The 13,788-nt window shown below is 30.6% G+C and overlaps 1 protein-coding gene across 2 annotated transcripts in view; it reads right to left on the bottom strand.

Moving 5' to 3' along the window:
• The window catches only part of LOC108736314 (GTP cyclohydrolase 1), a 22,129-nt gene extending 15,905 nt beyond the window's left edge, over positions 1 to 6,224 (bottom strand). The window contains exons 1-2 of one of the 2 annotated variants that reach the window (XM_018468691.1): positions 5,924 to 6,224; positions 2,582 to 2,791 (exon numbers count right to left, since the gene is read on the bottom strand). In XM_018468691.1, coding sequence (XP_018324193.1) covers positions 2,582 to 2,791; positions 5,924 to 6,044 — 331 coding nt within the window. In that variant the 5' untranslated portion in view covers positions 6,045 to 6,224. Of the gene's footprint in view, positions 1 to 2,581; positions 2,792 to 5,905 lie in introns of both variants that reach the window. The other variant, XM_018468690.2, reaches the window with a different exon arrangement.
• Between the last annotated feature and the right edge of the window lie 7,564 nt (positions 6,225 to 13,788).

Here is a 13,788-nt window from a genome sequence, read left to right as displayed (position 1 = left end):
TTATTAAATGTCGTACGTTGTGGTGTTAGGTTTGAAGCTAAAAGTAAAACAAATGTCAAGTGAAAAATCATTAATGATACATTTTTTATAATTCTAAAAATATACCAGACAATTAACGGCGAGTGACGGATTGGCGCACCGAACATTCCATATTCTCACAAATTGTAGTAGATATGCTGACTTCAAATAAACGATAGTTATTTTCTTAGAGGTAATTTAGAATGACATGGACCTTGCCCTTAGGTAACGTAATGACATAGTTCCACCCCTTCCTTGACTCTTAAATTTCAACTTCTTAAAAACACTAACAGTCACTAGAGCTCCATTTCCATGCGAAAAATAGCAGCCGAGTTAATGTTTTTTACCAAATGCGCAATATGAATTCAATAAGGCTTGCCTTTCGGGCATCTGAAGGTTCATGTTATTCTCGATACAGTATCTATTATTTTGATTCAAAATACTAGGAAATAAAACAATTGCCAACTTCAAAACCTTTAATGTACGTTTTATTTTAGACTTTTCGGTTTGTAAATTTCAAAGATATGGACGATATTTGGATCGTTGATCATTAATTAGGATATTTAATTTTAGCTTATTATTTCATTTATTTGAATTTTTAAGTATGATACTTTCAAAGAAAAACGTATTATTAGATAGGCTCCATTTTCCTTTTAATGGTGTGGGCCGTTAAAAAAGGAAAATTCTATAAAAATGCGCAAACATAATTCTAATTAATTATTACATAATTATATACTAAGTTAACCTAGTTCACACATTGACACATTACAACACTGTAAGGTGTTTCTTACTAATCGTGATGTATAAGAAATACTTGTCTGGATACTATAAAAATACTAATAAAACACTGATGTAAACTACGTCTAGGGTTGCCATCCGTCCGGGTTTCCCCGGATTTGTCCTATTTTAGAGGGCATCCGGGGAGCTTCATTTGTAGTCCGAGTACTTTTAAAATTTAATTTATTTTTTTTAGGTTTCATACTTTTATAAGGTTTTGTTTTCATAACAAAGTATATTAATAATTTGTGTTTTATTTTAAAAATAAAAAAAATCTAACTGATTATTAAAACAATTTGTAACAAACTGTAATAAGATTCTGGTTTGTTAGGTATATTTAAAATGATGATAAAAAATGACTAAATTTAATTTTAAGATGTGAAAATAAATAAAGAGATGATTTATGACATTTTCAACTGTTTTTTATTACACTATGTTTAAAAAAAACCTGTTAACATGTCCGGGTTCTGAACTTTAAAATCCGGGGTTTTCCCGCATCTTGTCCTAGTTTCTAAATTTTAGAGGTGGCAACCCTATGTAAGACAAATGAGAAGGTCTGAATTAAATTGGTGTTTTTTTTTTTAATTGTCAGATACTTCAATTTAGTTTAAATTGCAATATTTACGTTTCTAACTAAAGAAGTATTTTTTTTCACATTCTTTTTCATTATTTACAACAAACGTACCTACTTTTTAATTATTATTTTTAATATCACAACATTATAATAAAATAAACTCAAATTTACTTTAATCTTTTCAAAAATTCATTAATATGGTAAGTAGATATTTGATCATGTTATGCTACTCTTTTTGGACGCACTGTGCGTGAAATAACTGATTAATTCTTCAAAAGGACAAAACTCTTTTATCAAAAATGTATTAGAATTTCAGTCTGGCCTGTTCCACTTAATAATGAATATTTTGAAACAATGGAGGACCTTTATATTCTTTTCTCAATGTTACATAAAATGTACCTACTTAGTCCAATCATATCTAGATAACTATCAAAAGCTTTTTAGGCACCGAGTATATGTGTTGTCAATGGGACTTCTTTAAATTTTAATACGCTCATGGTAATCAATTTAAAATTTTGTTCTTAAACTTATCACGGAAGAAACGGTAGTGTCATTAATGTCTGTTTGATTCGCTCGCCTGTAATGAAGTTATAAAGCGTAACTTCGGCTTTGATGATAACCCTTAACAAAGTTATCTTTGACATTTACACGGAGCACAAGGCGTGCTATTTGAAGTTCAATTATTCTAGACTAGATTGTCAAATGACGTGCAGTTTTTCAAGTTTAGAATTGCGTATGATTAGCTATCATATCGTACACTATTATTATTACTATTGGATATTAACTTGTTCCATTTTACATGAAACTACTTTTTCGTATTCGTCGCACATCCTTAAACTTGACACTGCAATAATTTAGTTTTGAGATATTCAACGCTTGCTCGCACAAATAATGAATGCTATAATCGCTTACTTTACGGTGAGGCAGAAGTAGGAATTGCCTCGCACTCCAGCACATGCGCATCGCGTCGCTTACGCCTTTTCTTAACCGCATCGTTGTCGGAAACTTTACATGTATAATTTAATACTAAGTATCGTGATAATTTTTAATGAAGATAACTCTTGGAAATTTATAAATAAAAATCTATGGAATAAAACTAAGAAGATTTAATCAAAATGATTCCATTATTTTCTGCGTGATACACGCACATCGATGGACTTAGGTATCACTCTATTTTTATAGACTTCTTTGAATATTTATTGGGATTTTTACCTTCCAAACTTTGATCATATCCTTTGGTGAAAAAGAGCATGGCTTTGGCTGCTCTCTCAGGTGTCTTAATGAGACCTTGACGATCGGGGTTTTCCCCAAGAGAACTCAGTAACAGTGTGTACGATCTGGCCATCTCTGGGAGCATCGCCTCTCTCGTTGGGGGCCGATGGTCCAGTTCGAGATCATGATGGAAGGTGCATTTTTCGTGACCTGCAAAAAAACATTTTTATATTTTCATGTTTAATGGGTAATTAGATTTGGAGCAGAATGAAAAAAATCGATAATAGTTATAGTGCAGCGTTGTTAGGTGCATAACGAATTAATTACAAACGTGATTAAAACAAACAAAAGTACATGCTTAAAGATGCAGCAGTAATAGCAAAAAATATATACGTACGAAATTAAGTAAGAAAAATTGATTTAAACGTTGATTTGAAATAAAAATGCTTTTCGGTGGTACAAGCATAATCAGGAATTAGGGATTTTAAGCTAAGTTTAAAAAAAAAAACATTAACATCATCATTAGCATTACAGTGTGGTCAGCCCGAGCTAATCTTCGCATTTCTCTAAAACTAGAACATCTCACATCCTATTTTGTCAACTGGAATCTAATCTAGGTCTACCTCTACACATCTTAACTCTTATTTCTCTTTCCAATGTGTTCTAACTACACCTTCATGCCTGAGAAGGTGTCCTACCGACCTATTCCGCCTATTCCTTATTGTCTTCTATATCTCCCTTTGTTCTCCTACTCGCCCACCGTCCATCGGACCCGTACTCCAGTATAAAACCTTTAACAATCTATTTCGAATTTCTAAATTAACCGTTCGCAAGCATAGAAGTGACTTCTTTTTGTTAAAGGGACTTGACCCTACGTTGTCCTTTTCTGTATATCTCTACTGCTCTTTCTATCCTAAATGATCTGACTCAATCATTTTCTACCTTTCCATCCTGACCAACTACTATGCCCGGATTGTTGTGCTCCAAACATACTCCACCTTCAAAAGTAATGACCAAAATGTGTATATACATATAAAACAACCCTTTCTTCATATTCGTATATATAACTCCCGTTATTTTGCATGAAAACTGCATTGATGATACCAAAAAGGGTATTCCCGAAAAATTCAGGGAAGACCCTTTTGCAAAATCCCAACGGAAATCAATAATTTTTGTTTTCTGCTTGTCATTGTTTGGGAATTATGTATGAATTTGTTCAAAAACTAAATGGCTATATGATATACAGATAATTTGCAACGTTTTTACTACAATGCGTATCTGTCATTGTGCGTTTTGTTTAAATTCAGTTTATCAATGTTTTAATGGGTTTGATCAACTTGTAAACTGCTTCCGTTTATTTACATTTTTGCCTGTTATCGATTTAAATATCGATTTTGGTATGCCACACTTTTACCTGGGCTCTTCATATTTTTTTTTACAATAATTATACTTCTGCCTAAGTTGCTTGCGTAATTTGATTAAAAATACTTTAAGTTTTACAAAATTTTATTCTTTTAAATTGTTTATAGGTAAACATGATTTACTTCACTTTGCATTTAAAATTATTATTTTTATTTCCGCTTTCTCGTGACCCATTTGAACAAAACAAAGTTGATTTCTATTTAGTATTCCTTAATTTGTTAGTTTTCTCGATATCAAAAACTATTTTTTAGGCAGATGAAATTATACAAGAACAATAACTGTTGCATATATACATATATACATATTCAAATTTTGGATATTTTCCTATAATCTCATAGTTCTCATTGTTATAAGATTTTTAAGTAATTGCTGTCTTCTACACATATGATGCAATAAGATCGCCACATAAATATAATAAACAGTTCACTGTTGAAATGTGTTTTTGAATGTACATATATATGTATTTGTGATAAGATTTAAACAAAATTTAACCAAGTACCAATAAACTTGTGAAGTAATTACTTGCATCACAATGTTGATTCCAATTTGTTTTTAATGACAGACTCGCAATTTCACAACACGTGATAAAATTTTTTTAAATGTTAGAAACTCAAGTAAATCATGTATAATTGCGAGAAGGGTAAAAATAATAATTAAAGAATTTATTTCATTAATTCCAAAATTATCACAATGTAAATTTGTAAATGCATTCATTAGAACTACACAATGTTTGAAAATTTGACTAGAGAATACCCTTCAATAGGTGCATACATTCAGAAATTTTAAGAATGTTAAAATCAATAGATCGCCCTGTAGATAAATAATAGTAGACAATCCGTATTGGTACTTAAATGGGCATATCTATGTATAAAAACATTGCCTACTTTAAATTGCTCTTTGTAAATTTATTACAACTTCGTTAGCACCTTGGCCTACTTGACACAGTTAATAAATCTACTATAAAATACCAACAGGTAATTCAAAATCGTTTTTCAAATTGAACTGGCAATTTGCGAAATTTTTGCAAACATTTTTGGGTACTTCAAACTAATAAATACCTTTCTATATAATTGTCCTTTATTTTGCGATATTGAAAAGTAAACTTGACATAAAATTTAATATCTACAGGGTGTACCATGACTTTGTCGAGATTACTATCTTAAATATGCTTTTATAATACATGTACCTGTATGTTATAAAGGATCTGAGAACCGGAACTATTTTTTAATCAACTTTTTATTTGTACACGTTTTAAACTAATACTCTAAATTACTACCTTTTCTTCTTTTCAATGGAATCAGTTGAGATTGTGTATCTTCGTCCATTCCAATTAATATTTTTAACTAAAATTGTGTAAATATATAACTTTTTGGAAATAATGTCAATGGGTCACTTTAAAGGTATTTGGAAAAATCTTCAGTTACCGTTACTGTTCCGATACGGACTAATATTTTATTTGAAAATCATTTGATATAAACTCAGATAAAGTATCCAACTCGACACTCATTGTATTGTGTTCTTTATATTAGTACAGAGTATCATATTAAATAAAAATAATTAATCTCCTGCAAATCCTATCTGCCCGTTTAACGTTACCTATCCATTGTAAAGAGATGATATTGGACATGAGGCTATCATTCCTTCAATTTATGGAATTAAAATATTCACTAAATAACCGTTTGGAAATATTAGCAAATTTTTCAGTATTTACTTTTATTTATTTTGGATTATCCAATAAAATTACCATTGTGAGTTACTATATATGTAAATATACCTTGCACAAATAATATCTCTAATCAAGCCACTATTAAACTAAATCGTAACTATTCCTTCAGCTTTCAAAGCACCAATCGCCCTGTATACCGCAACCGCAAACTAAATAAAACCTCTTCAAAAAGCTACCTGGAGTCGTTGACGTACGTGGGGTTTTAGGGGTTCCGGGGATATTTTCCAGATCGTCCACATTGTCGTTCCATGGTCTCATGTGCAAGGGTTTCGGTTTCCTTCCTGGATGATGGGCAGTGCCGTTGGTGTGAGCCATTATAATAACTTCTGCAGGCAAGGGTGATTACGATTATATCACTCAATAAAATCGCATATATCGAACACAGCGGTTTGGCACGAAACTGAAGTGGCTTTTGTGACACTCAAAATTCGCTAACCGTTCTCGAGCGATATTTGCGCGATACTGGCCGTAATGTTGGCTACTGTTAGTAATAAATCCGAAGAAACAAAAAGAAAGAGCGGTGGAAGAATGTTGGAGTTTCCCCGTTGGAAGCAGTACTGTCGTTTATTCGTCATTCCCTTTTCCGAAGACGAGGCAAATTTCCCAAGAACACCAGCGTTAAAAAAATCCACATCAAGAATATCCTGAATACACAAACCGAACACCTCCTTAAATATATCATTTTATAAGGTACCTGGGTCGAATACGGCCACCTTAAGGTTTGAAATCAATTTTCTGGTATCGCTTAAATTTTGAGATTACTAATCCTTTTTTATTTCGTAGTGTATTTACCTAGGTATCATATTATAGGACAAAGAAAACAATATGTAAATAGAATTGAACATAAATTATTAATTTTTAATAACTGGGAATGTGGCCATATTTACGATAGTGTAGTTAAATATGGCCATGTAAAGTGATCACATTAACGACATAAATTTAACATGTAGGCGATTTCTATTTTCAAGTGGTTTTGATGTTTTAAATAAGATACATTTTTAGAATCTGAAACTGGTATAATTTGAACAAATTAAATACTAAAAAAAAATTAACAAAATCATAATACTAACAAAATTAACAAATAACACTAATTAAATCAAGCACAAATAATTTTAAAATTTAACATTAATAACTAGAAAATAATAATATAATAAATCATATTGTTGGCTCACATTACTTTTTGACGCACATGCGAAATATACATGGAGTAAAAGAGTATCCAACATCGCTTAATCGTATGATACGAGATGCTAGCTCCTATTCTTCCTGAGCATTAAGTAGTGGTCTTCTTTCCAATTAAAATTTTTCATATTTTTTATCTATCAGACATCTTCGGAGAGTTCTTCGCGGAAGCAACAGAAAATCCCATAAGGAAAATATGGCCAATTGGTGGCCATATTTTCAGTCACCTTTTATATTGTTATATTTACCATAACCTAAGATACTAAAATAAATAAGTTAAAAAATATGCATGGGTATTCCATCTACGGTTGCTAATAGCTAAATTAAAATAAATACTTTTCACTACAGTCTAATTGTAATATGAAAAATTCATAAAAACTTACGATTGAAAATTTATAACAGCGACGCACTTTTCCGTTGATCCGATAATGGCGGACTGGCGGGGAACGCAGGGCGAGTTGCAACTACCCTATTCCATTATGTTCACGTCCACTATTTAACACGAATACATACTGACGTCGAATCAGTGGTATTTTTTTAAGGAAAAGGATATGACCATATTCCGGCTGGCCATATTCGACCCAGGTACCTTAGATCGTCTATTTCAACATATCATCAAATAAATGCGTTCTAAAAGAAGTAGAGCATGCTCTCGATAATGTGAACATCTCAAAATAGAATCCCCTCATTATGTGAACAAAATATTATTAATGCCAGGTCTTATTATCGCTTGTATATAAACAGCTATCCATTGGCCTAAATAATCTATATTTCCCCGTTGTTGTTACGTCATTCTTGAATGCCTTCTGGTACTTCCCCAGTTGTATTACGTATGCGAAGAGAAATTGTTTTATTAGTTATCTCTGCGTGTGTTATCTGCGTTCTGCTAATTCTAAACCGTTAAGTATTTAGTTCCATTAGATAAAGCTGGTGATGCTGAAAATGTAGTAACCCATTGGGCAAAGGAGTGACGTCAACATTACTGGCCTGATAGCTATAAAAATACCAACTAATGAAGCCATTATGGAAAATGTACTTAAAACTATTGATGAAAAACGAAAATAAGAAATTATTAGATGTATATATTTACTACTTACAATATTATTAACTGAAAAGGTACTCTTTAAGGATTTTATTGCAAATATTGCTAGAAAAAGGAGACAAAATTTACTATTGTGTTACTAATAATAACTAGTTGAAGTTTAATACATATACCTATGCAAGATTTTTTTAATTTCTTGCGTCTCGATAGTTTGAAGTCAGCATTTGAAATGAAAAATCTCATGATCGAAAGTTTAAAATCAAAAATACTAGACCATCAAAAATGTTATCATTAGAATTTTAGGAGAAATCAATGTCGCGTCAAGGTTCATGAGATTCTCAATTATCTCTACAATTGTAGAAGAATGAATACAGTTGTTATCAGATAAAGTTATCAAGTTTGTGTTTTGAGAACATTCTTATGGTCATTTTGTAATTAATGTCTTTTTTAACATATTGATAGAAACTTCAGAATAATTTTTGTTTGTGAGTTTCGTAAGTATTAATTGAAATATAAAGATTTCATTATTGTAGACAAATGCAATTTCATCCATTTTTATCTATTTTTCGTGACAAAAAATGGTACCAATAATGGCGAACTTCCTCCAGTCTTAATGTCAAGTATTCTCCTTGGAATATCTAAGTAGCATTTTGCAACATACTATTCATTTATGGATAATAATTATTAATTAGTATGAAGTGCAGCTTTAAAAAATTAAATAATTGCTTATCTAGATAATTTATTAATTTTTTGATTGCTGTTGTGGGTACGTTACCTTCGTTGTTTAGGGAAATAATCATTTACAGTTATAGTTATTATAGACGGCTTATTAAATGACAATACCGTTATTAAAAGGGATAGAAAAAATAAATCAATGTGCAAGGTATATGTACTTGTTGCAATTTACAATGGTCCTTTCACAAGGATTATTTCAGATGTAAAATGTATACCTACAAAATGCCTGTTACATTAACGTTTCCGGAAATAGAGAATAAACTATTTATTTGCGAAGGTAACAGCAAACGATATTAGGTATATCCAATAATAATTCTTTGTTTCTATTCGACATAAACACATAGACACCTGACAATTAGCCTTGGACAAGATTTTTTTTACTGCAGTAATTGTAACTATTATATTATTACCTACATACGGACAATTACTACCGGAATGATCAGATGCTGTCATTTACTATTAGCTACTAATTACAAAAGCGTACGTTCACTTTTATTTCTCTTTTCATTTAGGTATACCTATTAATTGCTAATTATTTAATCGGTTTTTATAAAAGGGGGACATCCTTATCAATGGGTGCTTCATCTTCAAATTTGTCTGTCAGTATAGATGACAAAAGTTACAAATTTTAACTGAAAATTATTTTAGAAATATCTCAACCCATTTTTGTGTATTCATTGGATTAAAAAAATAGACTAGACAGTAGAATTGATAATTTTATACTTTCTTTAAATGTTATGTAATTTTAGGTAATAGGTACTATTACCTACAAGAATACTCATATATTTTTTCTAAAAAATATAACTTTCAAAACTATTTAATTGTCATTTGTCAAATTATAGCATGTAACTGCTGGATGAAAGGTAAAATATAATTAATAACTATGGAGGAATTATTTAATAATTAGCTTCATGACGATTTTATAATTGTATTATTAATAAATTCTTAATAGAACAATCAATTACCTAACATGTTATTTAACTTATTCCGTAATGGTATTTTTATACCTAATTCCGATATTTACACATGTTATTATTAGTAGTAGTACTTTATTTTGTTATAAATATAAAAACCACCTTTCCTGAAAGTAAACGTCAAGTATATTTCGAATATCGTTAAAAGTTAGAGACAAAGCCTAGAAATTTTCTAAGAAATTTCAGTACCTAATTAAAATGGACTGCAGTGAACAAAGATTAATTGTACGTAAATAGCAAAATAGATCCAGTGCTTCATTTAGATACTTGTCTATCCTGTTTCATCTGTTGACTGTTGTTTTCAAGGTAGAATATAAAGTGCAAAAAGTTTCAAAGATTATAAATCTACCGTAAAAAGCGATTAGTATACCTTTTTTGTAGAGGTGTTATGTACTAAATTACTAAACCAAAAGTTATATATTTACCAAAAACTGTAACAAACAAGTATCCTTGAAATAATAAACGCTTATTATTTAAACCAACTAAAAAAAAGCATTCTTAAATCCTAAACCTTAACTTATTTCCTCTTCTACATATTCTACATTTTCTTTTTTCTTCTTTCAACCAATATTTGTTCTCATTGTACTCATTTTCCATTCTAAACCTTGCTTTTCTTTTCGACTTCTCGGGTCTACTAATTTTCCTATAGCTACCCCTTCATCCCTTCAGCATACTTTGACCTGTGTATACTTCTTAAGTCTCCCCTTCTTGTTACCTCGTAACACATTTTCTTTATCGTATTACCTACATCCCTTCTCTTATTTTTCCATTCTATCAATTGTTCTTTATTTATCATAACTTCCTCCAACGGTTTTTTCCTTTCCTCATCATACCTATTTCTCATCTCAAAACTCGTGTTGTTTTTCTCCATTTCTGTCTTCTTGTGCCTTCTTCCTGTAAACGCTTTAGTATTTTCTCATAACTAATTTCTCCTTTAATCGTCCCCTCCACCATCTCTCTTCTTAACATTTAATCTGGCGTGCTTCTTTCCAATTTTAAAACATACATTTCATGTAGATACCTTTTATAAATATTCTCTACTGGATCATATCCCTTCCATCCCCAGATTTCCAACCCATTAAAAGTAACAGTTCTTACTAATGTTTTGAATAGAATCATCCTTCTTTCTTAATCGTTCTTCTATAACTTTTGTCCAATTCCCTATACATTTTCCCATTACTGCATTTGCCTTTGTTATTTAATTCTCTCCCTTCATATATCCAAAGTAGTTACATTCTTCTACTTCATTCTTTTCTTTTACCCTTGTTTCTCCAAAGTTCATTATTTTTATCTCCCTTTAATGCATCATAACTTGTCACCTTGAGTTTGCCTTATTCCCTTTTCAATCCAAAATTTTCTCAACTCCCTGTTCTGTACCCTCAACACTCCTATCGTTTCTCTATATATTCCCATTATCCCCTCTAGCAACTCTTAGTGTATTTCCTATAGGTATTTAGTCTTAATAATTTCTGCAGAAGTTAAAAATGGCAAATATTTTGAGAACAACTTCCATGTAAATCATTAACAAACATGTTCTATCGTAGGTTTGTTTGCGTGAACGTAGGTCCACACTACTCAAGTATAGTCATGGACAAATGTTCAAAAATATTATTTTTCGGTTAAATATTGTAAAAAAGATAAAAGCGATCGATTAAAATGTATAAAAATGAGGGTTTTGTAAAGCTTCATCTGACTTTATTAAGAGGCTTAACAGATATCAATTAATGAAAACGAATGAAAGAGTATTTTTGTCTTGCAATCGAATCGTACAGATCTATCGTCTCCCATAATTTAATACTCTGCAATTAGCTGACTATTTAAACGTCTAATTAAGAGATGAAACGAACAAACGTGCTGTCTGCGATATCGAGGATGTTATCATTTAATCACAATTTTTAGTTAAAATACGATAATTTCGACGCATTCGAGTTAGTATTAAACAGTGGCAAGGAATTGGGTGGGACTAATTTGTATGTATTGTTGGTTGCATTCGTTCATTCTTTTTTAAAGAGAAGCACTTACTTTCCTAATCAATATCTTTAATAAGCAACAAATGCGTTTTGTTTTGCATTGTCATTATCTTGAAATCAAAATTGTAAAAAAGGATATAGAAGATGCTAATTAATTTTGTTGTTTAAACTTATCACAAGGAGAACATTCTGCTAAGTCTCTAATAAGTATTAGATTACCTAGTGAATGATTTGGACATTTCTAAGTTATTTCACATTGCATTTTCTAACTTTTACGAAAGGAAACTTTGTTATCATCATCATTAGGTCATCAGCCCTTTTTCCTGTCCTGAGCTAATCTTAGCTTTTCCTTAAAACTAGAATATCTCTCATCCTTAAATATTTGTGATCAGGAATTTAATCTAGGTCTACCTCTATTCCTCTTAGAGAGACATATTAGAAACAGAAACAGGAGTTAGGAGTTAGGAGGGGTTGAGGTAGACCTAGATTTGGTTACTGTTCACAAATAGTTTAGGATGTGGGATGCTCTAGTTTTAGGGAAATACAAAGATTAGTTAAGGATAGGAAAGAGTGAAGGTGTGTGTCCTACCAAAGGATGTGAGATATTCTAGCCTAGTTTTAAGGAAATGCGAAGATTAGCTTAGAATAGTAAAGAGTGGAGGTGCGTGTCGAAACAGGCTTAGGACTGACGACGCGATGATGATGACCAAGATTAAATTATTTTAATTCATTTTAAACAACAAGATTTATTGTCAATTGAAGTTTAGGTACTATTTTTCTCCCAATGGGGAAGTTCTTTTTTATAAAAATCATCGATAGATAACACGTATTAGTAACTGGAAATTTTCCTATTGTTGAACGTTTTTATAACACTTTGCGGTAAACATAAAGACTTCCCCTTTAATAGGTACCAATGAATCAACTTAATTAATATTAGATTGTAACTGGTAGGTAGGTAGTGAGTATCCAACAGATATTATGTAGATAGTTAATAAAAGAATCTTCAGTATTATTAGTCATTTGGGTAATTGAATCTACACTCACTTAATGGAAATTCGTCACGAATAATGGTAAAATTCCAATTTGGTATATTTCCACGAAATTGTATTTACATATGCACCTAAATCAAATTAGTGTTTTAATAATATTAGACACCTTTCTTATAAATTTTTTTTTTGCTTTAACTTGCATACCTATATATATATATATTTAATAATTAGAATTGCAAATAATGTAATTAAATTCATTGCTACTTCTTTATTGTTCTTCTGTGTTCATTAATAGTTGATAGTTATTACCTAAATGCGTGGTTTATAAACAAATAAAACGTCGTGTACGTATATATTCAAATTCATTAATAGTTTTCATTTCATAAACAAATTAAAATATAGATATTATTACACTCCACAATAATATTAGCTGGGGAGTCAGTGATGCAGCGATATTAACAAGAAAAGTAAATTTAAAATTGTTTAAAATTATTAACTGTGCCTATTTTGTCAGGGATAGTTTTAATTTGTATTTAGCTATAAAAGTTCTACTCATGGTGTCTTTTAGCATTTCTTTTGATCTATTATTTGATGTGCATTTTTCACAATATTCCTCTTTTCTCTTAACGTGATATTCGTTTTCGAATTAATTTCCGTTTCTGAAGCCGCACATTCGGATAGACAAAGCAACCATAAGACAAAGGAAACGTTCTGGACGTAATTTCCTTCTCTTCATAACAAAGAGAAACCCATGAGACCATGAAAACAATTATTTGATTAATCGTACTCATCTCATCTAAGTTTTTACTATGTAATTCAAAACAACATAATCAATCTATAACGCAATTAGTTCTTTCTTAACAAAACAATAGAAATAACGAATTTATCTGTCCTACTAGCGATAAATGTAAAGAAAATAGTAGTAAGTAGTAGTAGTAACTGTATTTCATCGCATTTAAATTGATTTAGTCGAATATATAGTACTTAAAATCTAAATTAAGTAATATTTGTCGTCATAGGAACGACTTGACTAACACTCGTATTGAAATTATTAAATTTATCAAATTTGTAAAAGAAAAATGTATGCGGTTTTTCACGAATGGTGGAGTAGTTTTCTAATTATGAATTGATGAAATACTGATTTATATCGAACATCCTGTATCTTAT

This window comes from Agrilus planipennis, unplaced genomic scaffold (genome assembly GCF_000699045.2).
Source record: "Agrilus planipennis isolate EAB-ADULT unplaced genomic scaffold, Apla_2.0 scaffold110, whole genome shotgun sequence".
Classification (NCBI taxonomy): Eukaryota; Metazoa; Arthropoda; class Insecta; order Coleoptera; family Buprestidae; genus Agrilus; species Agrilus planipennis.
Note: the sequence above shows the minus strand (reverse complement) of the source record. Positions and strands in the feature narration are given on the sequence as shown.